A 22,662-nucleotide genomic window follows, 5' to 3' on the forward strand; every position below is an offset into this window, starting at 1 on the left:
ATTTGATTAAGTCACTCTGGACCCTATCCCTCCCCACAGCTTAGTGTTGTCTGCAAACTTGCAAAGGGAGCAATCCAGATCATCAGTAAAGATGTTGAACAAAACGAGCCCCAGGACCGACTCCTGGGGCACTCTGTTTGATAGCGGCTGCCAACTAGACACCAAGCTGTTGATTACTACCCGTTAAGCCCAATGGTCTAGCCAGCTTTCTATCCACCTTATAGTCTATTCATCCAGTCAATACTTTTTTAACTTGCTGGCAAGAATACTGTGGGAGACTGTATCAAAAGCTTTGCTAAAGTCAAGGTATATCACATCCTCCACTTTCCCCATATCCAGAGCCAATTATCTCATACATAAAAAGCAATCAGGTTGGTCAGGCATGACTGCCCTCGGTGAATCCATGTTGACTGTTCCTGATGGATATGAGGCCCAGTCCAACCCCACAACCAGTAGGCTATCCTTTCCTCATTTGCAAGAGCTTCCTCTGACAGGGAGCGAAACCTGGCTGATGGCAATGTTCTAAACAATCTCCCAGGAAGCAGACACTCAGTGTACACAGCATCCTCACTTCCTGCAGGGGTGCCCTAGCCTGGGGCTGGCTCCTGTGAAAGTTCTGCTTGTGAGTGGACAGGTTCATTGCTCCAGTGAATGTTGCTGCCAGCAGAGGGAGCCCCGGACAGTCCCAGGGAGCAGTTTAGAGATCAAATGGAGCCCTTCAGTAGGGTGTCAGTATAGAGTCGGAAGCACCAGGGTGGTGTACTCAAGTCCAGGCCACTGCTCCCCAACCAGGTGGTGCTGGGCAGTGGGAGGGCTGGGAGACGGTGCTGCTCCCATCTGATGGGAAGGAGACATAAAGCTAGGTAGCCTTTTTGTTTTGCTTACATTCCAGCCCATGTTGTGTCACCAGCCGCCCCAGCCACTTCATCTAGCCGTGGAATTGACAGTGGTGAGGGGACTGAGCCTGGCTAGATCCAGAAGGGAATCTGGCAGCAAGATTTCTGGGCAGGGAACTATCTCCCCAAGGGAAAGGTTAGGAAGCAGTTTGGGGACCAAGGAGACAGGGTTGCAAATGCATCTCTTGTTTCCATCTCCCTTGTAGGCAGGGCTCTCGGGGGGGGGGGGGGGGGTAAGGATGTGGTTCTCTACCTGTAAGGGGGTTTAACTCATCACCGGAGTGCCTCCTGCTGGCTGTCCTAGGAATTAGCTCAGGGTTGCCAGTGCACCCTCCTTAGGTGGTGTCTCACCCATTGTCACTCCTGTCTCCACATTCAGGACCCACGTCACTCCCCTGACCACTTCGTTCTCTTCTGGACGCAGCCCTCCAGCTATGCCCCACTCAGTTCTTTCCCCGCTTCCAGGGGACAGCTAGTCCTCAGTCTTACCACATGCCTCAGTGGCAATCTGCAGTCCCTGTTCTAGCCACTCATCTCAGTGGCAGATTACAATTCATACAATGGCTACTTCCCTCAGTAGCCAGTGGGGGGGGGGGGGAGGGGGGAAAGAGGGGCAGGCCAACCCACTACTCCAGGCCCCATCCCAGGGACCCTATAGCCAACAGCCACATACTATCCCTCCTCCAACTCCATCTCCTTCCCTGGGCCACTTCCCCCTAGCCCCAGCACCTCTCCTCTGCCCTTGTATCAGTGCATCAGCCTAGCAACCATCAGCCTGGAGCTTCCTCCTACTCTGTGACCCTGCCAAGCACTGTTCTGTCTATGGACCTCTAGCCCTCTAAGCAACCATCTTCCTCCCTCAAACTCCAGGAAGTGACTGCCTCTACTCTGCTCAGCAGCCTCTTCTTATATGGGCCAGCCGGGCCCTGATTGGCTCCTCCAATAAACCTTCTCCTAATTGGCTGGCACTACAAGCCTTTTCCTTATTGGCTACCTCCCGCACAGCTTCCCCAGGGTTGCTTTAACCCATTACATACCAGCATGGGGCAGCTGCCCCATCACACTACCCCAACAATCTGGGCAGAAACCCGTTGGCTCCCTGTCCTTCCCCCCCCCCCCCCCATGCCAAGTCTCTAACCCTGCATCCAGCAGCAATGGAGATGCAGATTAATGTTAATGATGAATTAACAATGTAAATGTCATCATTAGGGATTATTGGCATGGATGGGGACAGTCCCAATGCTCAGTGCTTTTGTGTCAGCTGTCTGTGAACTTAGGCAGACACACCTGCATCAGTTACACTCACTCCACATTTTTAAGATGTTCTTTGCAGTTATAAGAGCTTGCCACAGCGTTTATTTTAAAGAACAGTTTAGATACTGGAGCAGAATTACTTTAATGGTGGGTGGATTCTGTTGCTTAATCTGCAGCCAAGAAATTGCAGAAAACATGTAGCCCTGCAGTAATGAAGAATCCTCTTTTGACCGAGTGATATGGACAGGAAGAAGACAAATAGGGAATCCCATCAATAAGCCCTGGTCTATGTGGCAAAATTTTACATAAAACTAGTTTTTGTATAAACACATTTTTTCATCAAATCTAATCTCTCTCTCCCCATATCCCCCCCCCCATCTAATCTATCTATCCCCATATACCCCATATCTAATCATAGAATATCAGGGTTGGAAGGGACCTCAGGAGGTCATCTAGACCAACCCCCTGCTCAAAACAGGATCAATCCCCAATTTTTGCCCCAGATCCCTAAATGACCCCCTCAAGGATTGAACTCACAACCCTGGGTTTAGCAAGCCAATGCTCAAACCACTGAGCTATCCCTCCACTTCTCCAATTTAATTAACACTCTTTAGAAGTGCCGTAATTCTATTCTGGAATGATTTATATTAGTATTAAGGTTTGCGTGGACACATCCATATTTTTGATTAACAGTTTGTCTTCCGGAAGTCCTCCAGCTGCTCTTCCATACTGCATTGTGTCGCACGGGAACAGCCAATCTCTTAACTTATGTGCCCTCTACTGCTCCAGGGTCATCTTGGCTGGATATCACTTTCCTATGTAAATGCTGGCACATAGGCAGGTGTGCCCCTTTGTGATTGCCATGTTCACACACCCGAGTCAACTTTCCATGATAGCAGCCATGCCCCATGCTTTCACATGGTCCTATCTCAGACCCTGCACGACCTTGCCCTCTGAGGAGAAGACATGTCCAGTCCCATCTGAATGAGTGTCACTGGAATGCCAGGATCTATGGGTGCCTGGCAGATACAGTTGGGCAATTTTAGTGGGGGAATGCAAACAATTTATTCACCCCAATAATGCAGTTTTGGTCGACCCCAATTCAGTCTCAAATAGTTTTGGCTGAACCAAAACATCAACATTTTAGAAATTTTGAAACTTTTTGTTTCAACCTGGCCTGACAATTTTTGTTTAGATTTTGGGCAGCGCCCAGAATGATTCTATAGGGTGGTGGTTAGGACACTCACCTAAGGGTGCAGCCAATGCCAGTTTAAGTCCCTGCTCCAATGGCTATTTACTTATTGATAAAAAGGGAATAGCTTCAGCAGGAGAGACTGAGAAAGCCTCACGTCAGACTATCCCTTAGCCAGTGGGTAGAGCACGCTCCTGCAGTATGAGACCCCCAAATTCAGATCTTTGCTCCATATCAGGCAGAGGGGGGAACTGAAACCACATATCTGGAAAGGTCCCTAACCAGTTGCTGAAAAGTTATAAGGGAGGCTGCCTTCACTGTGTCCCCTCAGCCATTTTGTTAATCAGGTCTTCCCTGGGGCTTTGTCAAACCCAAAATGAAAACTTTCAGGTCACATTGAAACAAAATGTTTCATTCTGACTTGGCTCAAGAGCTCTTTGATGTTTCAATTTGCCAGAAATTTCAAAAACATTCCATTCGACCCAAAACCAAACTTTCTGTCAAATTTTCAAACTGAAATATCCCTTATTTACTCATCTCAACTGGCAGAGCTCTTGCAGGAGACAGGTCAGTCCCGAGACATGGCCCAGCACTGTGTCAAGGCAAAGGAGCTTCAGCAGAGCTGTGGGAACACAAGGGATGAGAACGGGACCTGCACCCATGCTCCCAGGGCCTGCCCTATATGAAGAGCAAGGCCAGATTTTTGAAATGGACGCCACCATCAAATACTATCATGGGGTTCAGAACAGTATGGAGCTGAGCATGGAAGGCACCCAAGTAGCCTAGGACACAAAACAGGAGGTGATTGCACCATACAGCCAATCTCTCTTCAGCACACTGAGCCCTGAGGCACAGGAACAGGAAGTGAGGGCACTGGTGGCGATTCCCCTCAGAACCCAGGCACACTTTTGAAGGAAAAAAAAGAGAGCAAGGGAGGAAATGTTCACAGACCTTCTGACTGCATCCTACCAAGAAGACAGAAGAGCAGAGGGAGGTCTCTGCAGCAGACAGAGAGGCTCCCAAGGGAGATCCTGGACAAAGGAGAGGACAGGCAGGAAAGAATGCTGGACTATACCCTTCAGACAGAGGCAAACAGCTCTGCTGGAAAACATTGTGGTGCTATGGTCACAGGCAGCACCCTACACAGCCATGTCCTGCAACCTCTGGAGAACACAGTATTCTGGGAGCCTCTTTTTGTTTCCCCAAATGGCAGGCCCTGCCCATACCGTTCCACCTACCAAACAAGGAGAATAGGTCCCACTTACACATTTGTTGTCAGCCTATCAGCACAGCCATGGGTGTATGCTCAACACTTTGGGCATGTCCTGCCACACATCCATTGGTTGTCACTTTGCACGGTTACATTAAATCCATAAATGTTATGTACAACTCGACTGAAAACTTTCACTGAAGTGCGGCTCCCCCCAGTAACACCAATTCTTAATCAGATCTTTACACAAACACCCTGCATTCATTTCCTTGGCTACGGGACATTCATTTCCTACCACAACCCATCTCTGACCCCGTGTCCCTGATTACTTGTGGCTGGGTGTTAATAAGGTACAGAAGGTGCCATCATCTTCACTTCTCAGTCATCAGTGAGGATCTCCCCCTGGCTCTCCCAGATGTTGTGCAAACCGAGCAAGTGCCTATCACATGAGGCAGATACTGTTCAGCAGCCTTCAGCCATGTCAGGAGGCGTCTCCTCCTTTCCTTAAGTCTTCCAACCACCCTCTCCACAATCGTTCTATTCCGGGTACAGTCAAACAGATCCTTTCTCCTGCCCTTGTCTCCAGGAAAATGATTCATAAGCCAGGGAAGCAGATGATAAGCTGGGTCTCCCAGAATGACAGGAGGCATCAAAACATTGTAAATTTTTTAACACTGAGAATAATTAACCAAAGGAACAATTTTCCAAGGGTTATGGTGTATTCTCCATCCCTGACAATTTTTAAATTGAGATTGGATGTTTTTCTAATAGCTCTGCTGTAGGAAGTATTTGGGTGCAGGTCTCTGGCTTGTGTTATACAGGAGAACAGACTAGATTATCACAGTGGTCCCTTCTGGCCTTGAAATGTATGAACAATACCACCAATATCCATAATGGCCATGGGAGCAGAAGTTCTCTTTTTCTTTGCAGAAAACAGAGCTGCATTTCTGAAGACCCTGGCATCATGGACCTGTCCACCCCATCCCATGGCAATCAATCAGGCCTCACAGCACCATGGAAAAATACCCCTTCTTGTCAATAAATTCTGATCTGGTGTGAGGGAGGTGGGATCATCAGATGGGTTTGATCAAGGGCTCCTGTACAATTTGGGAACCCCAGCTATACAAGGCCATCCGTAGCCTCCTGTGCATTGGCAAGTATTATGTTCTAGCCCTGCAGCTCCCTCTTGATAGCAGTGTACACCTACATGACAACAGTCCCGGCAATTGATCTCCCAGCACCAAACTGTCTAGCTACTGAACAGCAGTTGTTGGGAGTTGGGAGCTTCCAGATGTTGATGGCCACATACTGCTCCATGCTGAGGGGGACTCTCAAATTGGTTCTTCACCACTGTAGCTTGGTGGCGAGTTCCGCACAGATGTCTAGGAAAGTAGCCTTCTGCAGCCTGAGGTTCTGTGGCCACTGCTGTTCATCCCAGCTCTGCAGCACTGTCCTGTCCCACCCATCAATGCTAGGGAGCCATGAACAGAAGAGGTTCTCCAGCAACTGAAGCCACTCTGGGAAAATTGAATGTAGGAGTAACCGCTTGATCTCATCCTCTTCCCCCGACCACAATGATTCATAAGGGAACTAGCTTAAGCCACAGTATACAAAACAGTATAGATGCATCCTTTCACTGTAGTTATACTGGTACAGATAAAGCAGAAAAATATATACTGTGAAAACTTTCCTATGTAGACCAGGCCTAACCTCAATGATTCCATCAAATTCCAATTCAAGGTAGACAAACTGGATTCCCTCATACCTCAGTGACTGTAATTACTGTGATCTTCTTTTCCCCCACCATTACCACGAGTTCATACAAGCAGCCGATTAACTTTAAAATGGAATCTCTTGGTAGTATCGCTTTTGTTGCATCTTCAGTCACTCGGGTATTTTTAGATTCCAGAGAATTAGCTTCAAAGTATTTACAGTGTCTTGACTCTGAAGTGATTTTTTAAAATATATTTTTGTGATTATTGCCTATACTCAAAAAGTGAAATAACAAACTAACTACAATGGAACTAGTGTAGTTAATGGGCCTGGCTTCAAAATGTACAAGAGCTCAATGACTGATGAGAGAAAGAAGCTTTCCCTCCTTAGCAATAACCAGAGCCCTCAGCATTACTGGGTTAACCCCGTGGCTGCTGGAAGATGCTCCTGCAGGCAGTATCCTGGTCTCCGGTCGCACTTGAGAGTATTATCCTCTGGTGCAGAGGGAATCTCTTGCTGAGTATATTGTGTCACATACTGGACATTGCTGCAGGGATGGAGGCAGCAGGAGACACTAGAAATCTGGAGTAGAATTTTGCACATCATGAGGATTTTGTAGAATTTACCTTTCTTGTTTTGGAGAACCCGCTGGAACATCACTGGTGTCTGGAGCTGAGAGGTGAGAAATGCCTATTTATCGCCATAGACTGTTTGCTCTGAACCATAATGATAACATATTGCATTCCAGTTTATCTATGCCCCGGTTTCACCTGATAAGTAACAAAGAATTAAACATACGTCTGCTCTGGCCCAGCGACAGGTCGGTCATTCTAAGTGTTGGGAAGCGTGTCCCTGAGTTCATAGAAGCCTGTAAATGATTTAAATGTATATTGTGTTCTGTGTGGCAATAGCCAGCTGTCACAGAGTCACAGGGTCTGGTATGGCCCCAGCCTGTCGTCAGCCCCGTGGGAGTGACCCCTTTAATGTGCCTAACCCAAGGACCCACACAGCTCCACAGAGGCAGGCCTGTGGCCTTCATGACTCCCAGCCTGGGCCTTCGGCACCAGCAATCCCTGTCTGTGGCTCCTCACAGAGAATCCAGCCCAGCCAGAGTCCTGCAGGACACAGTGCTCTCAGTCAATATCTGCAGTGACACCAAGTGGCCCATTCAACAGAAGGTGACGATTCCTTAGTTACCTGGCGTATAGAATCTGAAAGTCCTTACATTAGCACAGTGGGGCAAAGGTTAACACAGTAGGAAGATAAACCAACCTCTCCTGCAGAAGGTGCATCTTTCTCCCTGTGAAGAACTCTGTCAAATTAATAGGCCAGCCACCCAGACTGATGAAGCACAACAAGCAGGAGAAAGTATTATCAATACTGGAATGCAATGTTATCATCATGGTTCAGAGCCAACAATCTACGGCGACAAATAGGCAGTTCTCACCTCTCTGCTCCAGACACCAGTGCTGTTCCAGCGGGTTCTCCAAAACAAGAAAAGTAAATTCTACAAAATCCTCATGATGTGCAAAATTCTACTCCAGATTTCTAGTGTCTCCTGCTGCCTCCATCCCTGCAGCAATGTGTTATATAAAAGTGTTGGAAATCGAAAACAAAACAATCCCTCCCTTCCTAGAGATAACCATCTGCCCCAGTCCTCTGTGCCCCAAAACCAGATTCCCAGCCCCCACTGAGCAGCAGCTCCCTGGAGTCTGCCAGCCAGGCTGACCCTGGCTCCAGGCAGCTCCTTCTGAGTTGGCATGGGGGGGCAGGGCTATCAGGGGATACCATTTTCTACCCCATGTGGATTCTCCGATGCGTAAGAAAATTGGAGCAGCGAATAAAGCTTTTCCCGCAGTCAGGGCAGTCGTAAGTCTTCTCCTCCCGGTGGGTCCTCTGGTGTTTGATCAGGGCTGAGCTCACGGTGAAACTCCTCCTGCACTCAGGGCATTCGTAGGGCTTCTCTCCCGTGTGGATCCTCTGGTGCGTCATGAGGTTCGAGCTGCGATTGAAGCTTTTCCCGCAGTCAGGGCACCGATATGGTCTCTCTCCCGTGTGGGTTCTCTGGTGTCTAATCAGGTCCGAGCTGTTCCTGAACCATTTGTTACAATCAATGCACTTATAGGGTTTCTCTCCGGTGTGCACTCGCTGGTGGTTGATAAGACTGGAGCTCTGACTGAAGCTCTTCTCACACTCCTCACATTTGTAGGGTCTCTCCCCTGTGTGAATTTTCTGGTGCCTGATGAGGTAGGAGCTGACGCTGAAGCTTTTCCCGCACTCGGGGCACTTGTAGGGTCTCTCCCCTGTGTGGGTTCTCTGGTGGGAAGTGAGGTTGGAGCTCTGGTTGAAGCCTTTCCCGCAGTCAGGGCATTTGTAGGGTTTCTCTCCGGTGTGGAGTCTCTGGTGGGTGATGAGGGTGGAGCTGTCGCTGAAGCTTTTCCCGCAGCTGGGGCACTTGTAAGGCTTCTCCCCCGTGTGCAGTCTCTGATGGGTGATCAGGTGGGAGCTCCGGCTGAAGCTTTTCCCACAGTACAGACATTTATAGGGTTTCTCTCCGGCATGGAGTCTCTGATGGACAATCAGATTTGAACTGCGACTGAAGCTTCTGCCACATTCCTCACAGATGGTGGGTCTCTCTTCATTGGGGATTCTCTGGTGGATGGTGTCCACGGGCCCGTGACATGATTCATCCAATCCTTTCCCTGGCTGGGTTCCCAGCTCCCTCTCCAGTCTGTGCTGATTCTCCCAGCCTTCTCCCTGCTCAGCACTCTGGGAAACATTCCCTTCAGTTCTTCCCGACATCCTCCTGTGTGGTTGCACTAGCTCAGGACCTTCCAGCTGAGAGTTCTCCTCCTCGCTCTCACTGCCCGTCCTGTCTCCTGCTGGGACAGGGAATCCAGACAGCAGTCAGTCCTCAGAGAGGCTGACACAAAAAAGGGTGAAACAAATTAATAACAGGATCCAAATCCCCCCAAATCCTTCCCCAGAGGAGAGAGGGGAGGGGGATAAGCCAGGCAGCAGACAGGGTTGTTGGAATCCCATGCGTGACATCTGCCACGAGGACATAAAACTGGGCTAGAAGCTGACCGAAGCAATCCCTCACCTGTGTGGCCATTTCTTAGGATTCCTCTTTCTTCAGAGCCCTGGAGATCCTGGCCCCACGGCTCTTCCCCTTGGTCCAGCCGGGAGATCTCACTCAGCTTGGGAACAGGAAACCCTGCTCAGGGGAAAAAGCAATTAGGCTCACATACATTCTCTGTTTATAGGTTGGGGAGGCTGCTGCAGGGTGCCCAACCCCTTTCTTTGCTGCAGGGAGATTTCATATGAACAGACAGGGAAATGCTCCCAGAGCCCACTAGGAAAGGCAAGTGTCTGGGAGAGACATGCTGTGTCCCCTGAAGTGAGCTCAGGGTTCTGCACAGACAGGGAACTTGGGCCAGATTTCTAAAGAGGTTTAGGCACCTACAGTCACAGACAGGGGCCTAGTGGGATTCCGTAGAAGCAAAATGGAAGTTAGACACTGAGAAAATTTTGAAAATCTCACTCAGTGCTTGTCTGCATCTTTAGGCAGCTACCTACCAGCAAAAATCTGGCCAGTAGGGCCTCAGGCAGAGCAGAGTCAGGAGACACATGTCCATCCCTGATGGAGCAGAGGCCCCAGAAGCAGAATCTGCCCTGGGAAGTGGGGGAAACAGTGAGTTTGTCCCACTTGGGAGCCCGGGTTACAGAGAGAACAGCACCATCATTAAGTCCCTGGATCTCCGGTCCTGTGAGGAGACAGTCTCTCCCACATGGGGTCTGCGGACTATGGGGCTGTTCCTCCTGAATGCTAAGGGACCAGATCAGAACCCGCCCTGGGCACTTCAGGGACACCCAGCTCCTGATACCTGAGGGGACAGAAATCCTTACCCAGGAGGTCCCTGTAAAGAACTCGGTGACATGGATTCAGCAGAGCCCACTGCCCCTCAGGGAAATACACAGCCATCTCCTCGAAGGTCACCAACCCCTGGAACAGCAAGCATCCACCGCTCAGTGCCTGCTGCCCAGACGCAAGCGCACTAGCTCAGCCACGGCCTGTCCCAGCCTCCCTCACCATCTGCTGCTGCTCCCACAGGCCTTGGGTTACATCCCCTGCCTACCAGCCCCTCAGGACGATCCCAAATCACCCCCTCCCACAACCCACACAGACCTGCCCTTGCACTGTTATTGGATCAGGGCCTCCCCTTGCTCCACAGGAGAGACTCCGCCTCCCTCTTGCCCCCCGTGCGCCCAGCTCTCCAGCCTCCCCGGCTTGGGGGCTGCATCTGGGCCTTGGCTGGCCTGACAGCCAATGCACGTGTGGGCTCAATGCTCCTGCCACCGCCCAACTGGCTGTTCGGAAGCCACTTCCTATGGCTTTCTCTGAACAGCTGGGCACCTCTGTCCCATCCTCTGCCCCTTCCCTCACCCTCTGTGGGGAGAACTGGGCCTGCAAATTCACTCTAAAGGTGAGTGAGAGTTCATAAGACTTCACAAAAACCTGTAATAACAAACAGTGATCGGAACTAGTGCAAGGAAACCAGACTGAGACTGGTTTGGTCTAAACCGAAAATGCCACGTTGATGTAATCCAATGGCTGCTGAAACTAACGCTTGTTAAAAATGGGTGATATGGAACTGCAAACTAATGAACCAAAATTGGTGTGTCGGATATTGGGCCTAACTGGTGGACAAAATACCATGGGGATGTGCTGTTCCACCACCACTCCCTTTGTGTCTCCTTAAAGAATGAGACTTTGTGAGGACAAGTCAGAAAGAACAGATGGAGGCTAGCGGGGTGAGCTTCACCACCCTGGCAACTCCCCCCCCCCTTCCCGGGATCCAGGATACTCTTCGTCCTTATCCTGAGAGCTGTCCTGACCGGCCCGGGCCAGAGAAAGGGACCCACATGACATCACCACCTATACCAGCTCCACTGGAATCCCAGTGAAATGGGATTAGACTTTAACAACAGCTCCAGCCCACTTCAATTAACTTCTCCTTTTTCCCCTAAAGGACAGTTATTACCATCTCTGATACCAGGTAAGAGACTGCGAGACAAGGGGCTTTTTCCTTTTAAAACCCTCTCCAGCTGAAGCAAAAGGGAACACAGGATGTCATTAAAATGAAGGCCTCACTTAGCACTTTACATGTCAAATGTTGTATCTTTAATAGAAGGTTCAAAGGGTGTTTAGTGGTGAGTGTGCCACGGTGATGTAAAGGCTGCGGTCTCTGTACACCAAGCCCTAACCCTTGTTTAATGTTAGACAGGGACTGGGTTATGTAAACCTCTTTGGCCCCTTTGTTCCATCTAAATTTATGCTATGCCCCCCACAACACTTTACATAGGAGCTCAGCATCATTATCCCCACGTTACAGATGGGGAAACTGAGGCACAGAGTGGGGCAGTGACTTGCCCAAGGATAGGCCATAGGCCAGCAGCATTGCTGGGAATAGAAGCCCGGTCTCCTGAGTGTCAGTCAGGTATGCTAGCCACTAGGCCACACTGCCTCAGTTTAAACACAGCCCAATGGGGAAGTTCCTCACCCAATGCACTAACCCTCCCCCCTTCCATATTGTGGTTACTCCTCCTGCCACAACCCACTTCCCCTGGATAGATCCCCTACCTGAGCGGGATCTGCTGCAGCCATGTCCCTTCCCCGTCCCCCAGCAGACAGGGACAATCTGGAGCAAAGCGCGGACCTGGTTCTGCAGCCTGTCAGGGTGAGAAGGGTCAGTGGAGAGATTTCAGAAGGGGTTTTGGTGCATTTCACAGCTCTTCAGGTCATCACAGGCTCTTTCCCTGCAGACAGACGCTCAGTGCTGAGAACAGCCTTCGGTCACCTTATTCCAGTGCTGACCCGGCCTCTCCCACCAGGACTAACCCCACCGAGACATTTTAACGCCCCCAGTAACAGAGTCCCTGAGCCAACACTGGAAAAGATCAGAATCGAAGGAGCCGCTCTGGGGGATCCTTCTGCCCTGTCCCCGGGGCGGCACCTCCCCCCAGCAGCGCGGGGGCCAGGCAGAGGCAGGAACTGGCTTTTCCTCTCCCTGCTCCTCCCCTTGTCCCGGGAAAGTCAATCCGCCCGGGGCGCTGCAGGGACCGGGGCTGGGAGCCGGGAACCTCCCTCCCCACTGATTGCCCCCTCTCCCTCCTGCCCCCTCCCCTCGGGCTGGGAGACTCGGTCCCTGGCCCGGCCCGGGGCGGGGCGGTCGCTCTCCCGGCGCTGGCTCGGCTCCTGCAGGCGCTCAGGGGGGCAGAGCCTGGGGGGGGGGGAGCAGGGAGGGCAGCAGCTCCGGGACTCGCAGCCCCCCGCCCCCCCGGGAGCAGAGCTGGGGCGAGGAGGGGCCGTTGGTGCAGAGTCACTTTCCTGCCCGGCCCCAGCCCTTCCCCCGGGTCCCCCCCCCTCACCTGCAGGCTCCGGCTCAGGGGCTGGTGTCGGCAGAGCCCGGGGCTGCTCCCAGCCCCCGGAGCAAGTCCCCCCAGCCGGGCCCAGGGGGGCGCTAGGGAAGGGCTCTCCCCGCACGGACCCCGCTGGGCAGCAGCAGCAGCAGCTCAGCGGGGAAAGGAATCTGGGCTCACAATGGAGGCAGCAGCAGCAGCCTCTGACCCAGGAAGCTCAAACCCGGTGTCCTCAGGCAGGGAAACACCCACTGGAAGAACTGTCCGTAGTCAGCGTCCGACGATAGCCAGGGCCCCCTGGTGGTCATAGTTAGTGGCACCAGATGAGTCACGATTCTCTTTTCCCTCCCCTTCCTGGGGAGTAATTCAATGCAAGAGGCGTTTTTCTGCTGGCATCAAGAACCCCCATGAATCTCCCCATGTAGGTACTTATAAACCAGGATCAAGTCACCCCCTAACCTTCACTTGAATAAAATGAACGGATGGATCTCTGTAAGTCTCTCGCTCTCAGGCAAGTTTTCCAGACCTTGAATAATTCTGGTTTCAGAGTAGCAGCCGTGTTAGTCTGTATGAAGTGAACTAGCTCACGAAAGCTTATGCTCAAATAAATTTGTTAGTTTCTAAGGTGCCACAAGTCCTCCTTTTCTTTTTGTGAATAATTCTGGTGGTTCTTTTCTTTCCCCTTTTCAGGTTGTCAACATCCTAGTTGAAGTGAGAACACAAGAAGTGGACAGTGTGTCCAGTAATGAGAAAAGGAGTACTTGTGGCACCTTAGAGACGAACAAATTTAGTCTCTAAGGTGCCACAAGTACTCCTTTTCTTTTTGCGAATACAGACTAACACGGCTGCTACTCTGAAACCTGTCCAGTAATGGTCTCCCTAGTGCCCTATATCAAGACAATACCACCTGTCTGTGCCTACTCAGTATTTCCCTGCTTCTACATCCAAGGATTATATTGATTCTCTGAGCCTTGGTCTATACTACAGGGTTAGGTCGAATTTAGCCATGTTAGGTTGATTTTAAAATGGATGCGTCCACACAACCAACCCTGTTCCATTGACTTAAAGGGCTCTTAAAATCGACTTCCGTACTCCTCCCCAGCGAAGGGAGTAGTGCTAAAATCGACCTTGCTGGGTCAAATTTGGGGTAGTGCAGACGTAAATCGAAAGTATTGGCCTCCGGGTGTTATTCCAGAGTGCTCCAATGTGACCGCTCTGGACAGCACTTTGAACGCCAATGCACCAGCCAGGATCACAGGAAAAGCCCTGGGAACTTATGAATTTCTGAAAGCCTTTGCAGAAGGTTTCTGGGGAGGGCTGCCTTATTTTGTCCTCCATGGTAGGACTCTTTACCACAGCAAGCCAGTAGCAAGTATTCTGGAATCATTGCAGCACAAAGCATGGCAATGAATGGTCCTGGGTTTTGGTTGCATTCAAGCAACATTCGCTCTTTATCTTTCTGTGTCAGCCTCAGGAGAGTGATATCATTCATGGTCACCTGGTTGAAATAGGAGAATATTTGTAAGGGAACAGTAAAAGGATCCCATTCATGCTGGGCTGTTTGCACTTGGCTAAAAGGGATCATCCCAGAGAATAGCCAGTGGGGTGAATAGAATAGTGGTGGGGTGAGGGGAGGAGTGTGCTGCACATCCACCCGAAAAGCACAGCCCTTCCTTTTAAATGTGAAACCCAACCCATTTCTTGCCATGGGAAAGGATGGCGCTGCAGTTTGAAACCATTCTCACATGTTATGCATAAGAAGCCAATACCCTGTGCCTTACCATGGCTGCCTGGAAACTGAATTCTGTTGCCCAGCCATGTGTGATGTGTCACCATACCGGCAGGCACTCAATATAAAAGGCAAAATGTGACCTTGTACCTAAAGTGCATTTGCTGTCTGCTGTGAATTGCTTGATTCGCTGTGAAAGAGTATCCCTTTTGTTCTCAGAAATGTATCTTCTTAAATTTTACTCTCCCTTTTTATCTCCCCCCAGGTGCAAATGTTTCTATGCTCCCCATATCATCTCCGTCCCTGAGGTTATTGCAGATTAGAAGGCGAAAAAATGCACTCGTGATGACATGTTTTCCGAGCTCATGCAGTCCTCCCGCACTGATAGGGCACAGTTTAATGCATGGAGGCATTCAGTGTTAGAGGCCAGGAAAGCATTAAGTGAGCGTGAAGAGCGAAGGCAGGAGCACGAAGAGCAGAGGCTAATGAGGGAGCAAACGGACATGATGAAGCATCTGGTGGAGCTGCCGAAAAGCCAACAGGAGCGCAGACCCCCTCTGCGTCCATTGTATAACCGCCTGACCTCCTTCCCAAATTCCATATCCTCCTCACACAGACACCCAAGAATGAGGGGGGGAGGCTCTGGGCACCCAGCCACTGCACTCCAGAGGATGTCCCAAGCAACAGAAGGCTATCATTCAAACAGTTTAATTTGTAGTGTGATTTGTACAAAAAGCAATGTAGCCTTGTCCTTCCCTCCTCCTCCACCCCACCTGGGCTACCTTGTCAGTTCTCACCTTTTTTTTTTTAATTAATAAAGAAAAAATGCATGGTTTCAAAACAATAGTTACTTTGTTTCAAAGGGGGGAGGGAGAGTGGTTTAATTACAGGGAATTAAAATCAACCCAGGGGGTTGGGTTTACATCAAAAAGAAACACACACAACAGTCACACTGTAGCCTGGCCAGTCATGAAACTGGTTTTCAAAGCCTCTCTGATGTGCAGTATGCCTAGCTGTGCTCTTCTAATCGCCCTGGTGTCTGGCTGCTCAAAATCGGACGCCAGGCGATTTTCCTCCACCCCTCACCCCGCCATAAACATCTGCCCCTTACTCTCACAGATATTATGGAGCACACAGCAAGCAGCAATAACAATGGGAATGTTGGTTGTGCTGAGGTCTCACCTAGTCAGCAAACAGCGCCAGCGAGCTTTTAAACGTCCAAAGGCCACCATTCTGCACCACCATTCTGCACTTGCTCAGCCTATAGTTGAACTGCTCCTTACTACTGTCCAGGCTGTCTGTGAATGGCTTCCTGAGCCATGGGAGCAAGGGTAGGCTAGGTCCCCAAGGATAACTATTGGCATTTCAACATCCCCAATGGTAATTTTGTGGTCTGGGAAGTAAGTCCCTTCTTGCAGCTGCTCGAACAGCACAGAGTTCCTAAATATGCGAGCATCATGCACCTTTCCCGGCCATCCCATATTGATGTTGGTGAAACATCCCTTGTGATCCACCAGTGCTTGCAGCACCATTGAGAATTACCCCTGGCGGTTTACATACTGGTTGGCAAGGTGCTCCAGTGTCAAGATGGGGATACGTGTTCCGTCTATCGCCCCACCACAGTTAGGGAACCCATTGCAGCAAAGCCATCCACTATGACTTGCACATTTCCCAGGGTCACTACCCTTGATAACAGAATGTCAATGATTGCATTGGCTACTTGGATCACAGCAGCCCCCACAGTAGACTTGCCCACTCCAAACTGATTCCGAACTGACCAGTAGCAGTCAGGCATTGCAAGCTTCCAGAGGGCTATCGCCACTTGGTTCTGAACTGTCATGGCAGCTCTCATCTTGGTATTCCTGCGCTTCAGGGTGGGGGAAAGCAACTCAGAGTTCCAGGAAAGTGGCCTTATGCATGCGAAAGTTTCACAGCCACTGAATCATCCCATACCTGCAACACTATGTGGTCCCACCAGTCTGTGCTTGTTTGCCGGGCCCAGAATCAGCATTCCACTGTATCAACCTGCCCCACTGCCACCATGATGTTATAATTGCCACAGCCCGTGCTTTCAGGAACATCTGTGTCCATGTCCTCATCAAAATCCTCCTCGCGCTGGCGTCTCTTAGCCCGGTTCTCCATATACTCCAGGATAATGCACAAGGTGTTTACAATGCTCACAACAGCAGTGGTGACGGTGAGCTGAGCGTGGTATGGCATCTGCAGGAGAGCAGAGTTGCAGCGGAAGTGGTGGATGATGGTTAGCAGTCCTATTGCACCGTCTGCTGATAGCAGCACCCAAGACACAACAGCCACAGTGATGGTGAGTTGAGCTGAGCGGGCTCAATGTTTGCCATTGTATGGCATCTGCACAGAAAAAACGCACAAAATGATTGTCTGCCGTTGCTTTCACAGAGGGAAGGGCAACTGACAACATGTGCCCCAAAACACCCGCGACAATGTTTTTGCCTCATCAGGCATTGGGAGCTTAACCCAGAATTCCAATGGGCGGCGGAGACTGCGGGAACTGTGGGATAGCTACACACAGTGCACCGCTCCATAAGTCGATGCTAGCCACGGTAGTGAGGACACACTCCGCTGACTTAATGCGCTTAGTGTGGATGTACGCAATCAACTGTATAAAATCAATTTCTAAAAATCGACTTCTATAAAATCAATCTAATTTCATAGTGTAGACATACCCTATTTAGCAACACAGCATCATGCCAGGAGCCTATGTTCAGCTGGATTCCACCATGAATCCTAAATTCAACCCAGAGTCACTGCTGTCAAGGATACGAACAGTCTCTCAGCCTTTATGTGTGACTAGACTTATTTGCTCCTACATTTGAAATATAAACAAATAAGGGAAAAGACCCATAATATCTTTTGAAACAATATTTTCAAGGTTTGAAATTTTTCAAAATCATTACAATAAAAGATCATTTTGGCAGGGATATTAATCCTCCTACTTCAGGATTGAATTCAATGTCTATTATAGAGACCAAACCTATGAAGGGCCAGATTTTTTTGCATTTGTTACTACATAGTTCTTACACAGGAAGGCCATTCATCCGGTTTTAAGACAGACAATCTGGGGGTGGGGGTAGGGTATGGTTTTTCCGCTGTCCAGTACTGAGACAAAATCAGATGTGGTTTTGTCCAGTATCACACACAGAGGACACCATTTTTAAGAGCGTACCACTCCACCCTCACTGCCTTGGCCTTGCAAATACTGACCAGTAGATATGAGAATGGGGAAACTCAGTGCATGTCACAGAAACAAAACACTAATACCTGAGGTGCTAAGGACAGGAAAACTCAATGTACAGACCAGGAACAAAGTGTTGAGACCCGTGGAAGAGAGAATGGGGATATTCAGTGTATGGCACAAGCACTCAGTGCTGAGACTGAGATCTGGTACACTCAGAGTATGCCACAGACAAACAGAGGTGAGATGCACATTCACTCAGTGCTCAGAGCAGGGAAGCTGACAATGGGGAAACTTGGTGCATGACACAGACATGCAGCACTGAGAACAGGGGAGCTGAGAATGGAAAAACTCAGCACATGACAGACATGCAGCTGAGAACAGGGGAGCTGAGAAGGGGGCAATTCAGGGGAGGGCACCCACACTTAGTGCTGAGATAAGGGAGCTAAGAATGGGGAAGTTAAGTACACGGCCCAAACACAGAGTTAAGACATGGGCAGCTGAGAATGGGGGACACATGGTGCAGAGCACAGACAACCAGTGATAAAACATGGGGTGCTGAGAATGGGGAAACTTGCAGCACTGACACCAGGTGAGACGAAATGGTGGGGTTCTCTTGGTTTTTTATTTGTTTTTCTGATGGTTTGTGTGCAGAGGGGGTGGGACTCAGTTTCCCTGGTATTACTGGTTTAACGAGGTGATGGGAGAGGGAGTTTGTTGTTACAGAGGACCGGCAACAGAACTTAGGACCCCAGCCAATGGCCTGGAGAAAGGATACATCAGCGACTGGTTTCCTGGTGAACAGGAGGCCCAGCTAGGGAGTCACAGATAGTTCTGGCCAGTGGGAGGACAATGGGCTGCGAAGAGAGGACCCCAGTGACCTGATCAGCCAGTTCCAGCCAGAGTGGTACAAAGAACAGCTGAGAGGAGAGGAGGCCCACATGACCCTGTTTACCTGGACAGAAGACAATGGACAGAGGTGGGGCTTAGGGGAGATGATGTCAGATGCCCAGCTGGAAAGCACGGAGGCTTGGGACTGGAGAGAGAGAGAGAGCAGGCAGAGCCCACCTGGACGAAGGAGAAACTTAGATGTACTGTGCTGAGGGAGGCCAGGCCTGAGGACCCTGAGAGTTTCCTATGCTGTGTTCAGATGCTCAATAAACCCTCCTGTTTTACACTGGCTGAGAATCACTCCAGTCTAGAGAACAGGGTTCCTCTAGGCAATCTAGTGACAGAGGATGTGGAAAAAGCTAATGTACTCAATGCTTTTTTTGCCTTTGTCTTCACGAACAAGGTCAGCTCCCACACAACTGCACTGGGCAGAACAGTATGGGGAGGAGGTGACCAGCCCTCTGTGGAGAAAGAAGTGGTTCATGACTATTTAGAAAAGATGGATGAGCACAATTCCTTGGGGGTCTTTGGATGAGGGGAAAGCAGTGGACATGTTATTCCTTGACTTTAGCAAAGCTTTTGATACGGTCTCCCACAGTATTCTTGCCAGCAAGTTAAAGAAGTATGGGCTGGATGAATGGACTATAAGGTGGATAGAAAACTGGCTAGATCATCGGGCTCAACGGGTAGTGATCAATGGCTCTATTCTAGTGCAGAGTGCCCCAAGGGTCGGTCCTGGGGCCAGATTTGTTCAATATCTTCATTAATGATCTGGAGAATGGCATGGATTGCACCCTCAGCAAGTTTGCAGATGACACTAAACTGGAAGGAGTGGTAGATAGGCTGGAGGATAGGGATAGGATACAGAGCGACCTAGGCAAATTAGATTTCTTTTGACCAGTCTTCTGATGAGGTTCAACAAGGACAAGTGCAGAGTTCTGCACTTAGGATGGAAGAATCCCATGCACTGCTACAGACGGAACCAAGTGGGTAGGTAGCAGTTCTGCAGAAAAGGACCTAGGGTTACAATGGACCAGAAGCTCAATATGAGTCAGCGTGCCCTTGTTGCCAAGAAGGCCAATGGCATTTTGGGCTGTATAAGTAGGAGCATTGCTAGCAGATCGAGGGACGTGATCATTCCCCTCTGTTCAGCATTGGTGAGGCCTCATCTGGAGTACTGTGTCCAGTTTTGGGCCCCACACTACAAGAAGGATGTGGAAAAATTGAAAAGAATCCAGCAGAGGGTAACAAAAATGATTAGGGGGCTGGAGCACATCATTTAGAGGAGAGGCTGAGGGAACTGGGATTGTTTAGTCTGCAGAAGAGAAGAATGAGGGAGGATATGATAGCTTCTTCCAACTTCCTGAAAGGGAGTTCCAAAGAGGATGGATCTAGACTGTTCTTAGTGGTACCAGATTATAGAATAAAGAGTAATGGTCTCAAGTTGCAGTGCGGGAGATTTTGATTGGATATTAGGAAAAACTTTTTCAATAGGAGGGTGGTGAAGCACTGGCATAAGGTTACCTAGGGAGGTGGTGGAATCTCCTTCCTTAGAGGTTTTTAAGGTCAGGCTTGACAAAACCCTGGCTGGGATGATTTAGTGGGGGATTGGTCCTGTGTGAGCAGAGCGTTGGACTAGATGACCTCCTGAGGTCCCTTCCAACCAGGGGTGAAAGTAAGTCTAGGGACTTACTGGTATGGGGCTAGGCTGGGGCCAGCTCTGGCCCCCGGAAGGGGCAGGGCCTTGGGTGGAAGGGACGGGGTTAGGGGAGGTCAGAGCCAGCCCCGGCCCACCCTGTACCAGCAAGTGCCTCCTTCCTCCTCCCCAGGGTAACAGCGGCAGCTGGGAGCTCTGGCAGTGGTTTAAAGGGCCCTGGGCGGTAGCGACGGCCAGAGTCCTGGGCCCTTTAAATTGTCCTCAGAGCCCCACCTGCCACAACAGCCCCGGGCCCTTTAAATTGTCCCCGGAGCCAGCCAGAGCCCTGGGGAAGTGGTGGTGGGGCTCCAGAGAGTATTTAAAGGGTCTAGGGCTGGGCTGCCGCTACCACCCCAGACCCTTTAAATTGCCGCCTCAGTCCCACCGCCACTACCCCAGGGCTCCGGCAGCAGTTTAAAGGGCCCAGGGCTCCAGCCGCTGCTGGAAGCCACAGGCCCTTTAAATTGCGCCTGGGGAAGCCGATCCACTCTGGTATCGTACCACCAGCTCTTGCCGGTAAGCCGTACCAGGGTGTACCAGCTTACTTTCACCTCTGCTTCCAACGCTGATATTCTATGAACCCAGTGCTCAGATCACAGCAGCTGGCAATGGGGAAATTTGGTGAATGGCTTAGGCACACAGCACTGAGACCAGGACAGCTAAGAGTGGAGGAAGGCTGTTCATGGCACAGACACACAGCACTGACACCATGGATCAGAGTGAGAGAAGGCTGTGCATGGTACAGACACACATAGATGAGACCAGGGAGCTTGGAGTGGGGGAAGGCTGTGCATAGCACAGACACAGAACTAATGCCACGGATCTGAGAGTAGGAGAAGTCTATGCCTGGTACAGACACACTGCACTGACACTAGGAGAGTTGCGAGTGGGGGAAGGCTGTGCATGGCACAGACACACAGCACTGCTACCAGGAGAGCTGAGCCTGAGAGAAGGCTGTGAATGGCACAGATACACAGCGCTGCCACCAGCACCACCTGCTGGTCATCTTGGATAGTTAATTCTATCCAGCATACAGAGCACTTCCAACTGGCCAATGTCTCACCTGCTACTGGCCCCCATGTCCCTCCTGGTCCCCTTTGCCCTGAGGTTCTGCCCCAGCAGTACCCCCACACTCTGGGTCTCCCCTCCTAGGGGCCTCTCACCCACCTTGCCTCAATGGCTACTGCCAGTCATCATTTAGCCCCCACTCACTGGGGCAAATTGCTGTCTGTTACAGCCCCTCATCATTGGCAAGGAGATTGGACCAGCTGCCTCTGCCTATCTCTGGGCTGCACCTCCCAGCCCCAGTACCTGCACAGGCCTTTACCAAGACCTCAGCCTGGGGAGTTGCCAGGCTAGAGCTCCCCTCTGGCTCTGGCTCTGGCTCTGGCTCTGGCTCTGGCTCTGGCTCTGGCTCTGGCTCTGGCTCACCCTTTTTTCCCCAGCTACTAGGTCCTTCTCTCTTCAAAGGTAGAGAATGACTAACCTAATGCCTCCCTGAGCCCTTATAACAGGGCCAAGTGTGGCCTGATTGGGGCATGGCCCCAGCTGTGGCTCTTCCCCAATCAGCCTAGTCTTTTTTTCTAGGAGTGGGGTAACTGCCCTCCTACAGTAGTATAGACATACTACACTGTGACCAGGACAGTTGTGAGTGGGGGGGAAGGCTATGAATAGCACACAGACAGCACTGAGAGTGTAAGAAGGCTGTGTAGGGCACAGACACGCAACACTGAAACCAGGAGAGTTGTGAGTGAAGCAAAGCTGTGCAGGGCACAGACACAACACTGAAACCAGGAGAGTTGAGTGTGTGGGAAGGCTGTGTATGGCATGGACACACAGAACTGAGACCAGCATAGCTGAGAATGGGGGAAGGCTGTGCATAGCCGTGAGACAGCACTGAGACCAGAAAAGCTGAGAGTGGAAGAAGGCTGTATATGGCAAATACACACAGTACTGATACCAGGAGACCTGTGAGTGGGAGAAGTCTGTGCATGGCATAGACACACAGCACTGAGACCAGGAGAGCTGAGAGTGGGGTGTGACAAATTGGGAGACTTTCTTGGTTTTTTTTCAATGATTTGCATGCAGAGGGGTGGGTATGCAGTTTCCCTGGGTGTTACCAGTTTAATGAGGTGATGGGAGAGGGAGTTTGTTGTTACAGAGGACCAGCGACTGAACTTGGGACCCCAGCCAATGGCCAGGAGAATGGATACCCCAACGACTGGTGACCAGGAGGCCCAGCTCAGATGCCACAGCTGGTTCTGGCCAGTGGTAGGATAATGGGATGTGGAGAGAGGACCCTGGTGATCTGACCTGCTGTTTCCAGCCAGTGGGGAACAAAGGACAGCTGACAGGAGAGGAGGCCCTGGTGACCCTGTTTACCTGGACAGAAGACAAAGGACAGAAGTAGGGTTTGGGGGCAGGTTATATTGGATGCCTAGCTGGAA

General features: G+C 50.6%; 1 protein-coding gene across 6 annotated transcripts in view; it reads right to left on the reverse strand.

Annotated features, from left to right (window-relative positions):
- Positions 1-3,733: 3,733 nt before the first annotated feature.
- LOC119842762 (zinc finger protein 239-like) overlaps positions 3,734-22,662 on the reverse strand; it is a 605,953-nt gene continuing 587,024 nt past the window's right edge. For 3 of the 6 annotated variants that reach the window (XM_043496776.1, XM_038371288.2, XM_038371289.2), the window contains exons 2-5: positions 11,910-11,998; positions 10,175-10,271; positions 9,369-9,482; positions 3,734-9,147 (exon numbers count right to left, since the gene is read on the reverse strand). In XM_043496776.1, the coding sequence (XP_043352711.1) occupies positions 8,060-9,147; positions 9,369-9,482; positions 10,175-10,271; positions 11,910-11,933 (1,323 nt within the window). In that variant the 5' untranslated portion in view covers positions 11,934-11,998 and the 3' untranslated portion in view covers positions 3,734-8,059. Of the gene's footprint in view, positions 9,189-9,368; positions 9,483-10,174; positions 10,272-11,909; positions 11,999-12,697; positions 12,745-22,662 lie in introns of those variants that run through there. The other 3 variants (XM_038371287.2, XM_043496775.1, XM_038371295.2) reach the window with 3 other exon arrangements.

This window comes from Dermochelys coriacea, chromosome 14 (assembly GCF_009764565.3).
Source record: "Dermochelys coriacea isolate rDerCor1 chromosome 14, rDerCor1.pri.v4, whole genome shotgun sequence".
Classification (NCBI taxonomy): domain Eukaryota; kingdom Metazoa; phylum Chordata; order Testudines; family Dermochelyidae; genus Dermochelys; species Dermochelys coriacea.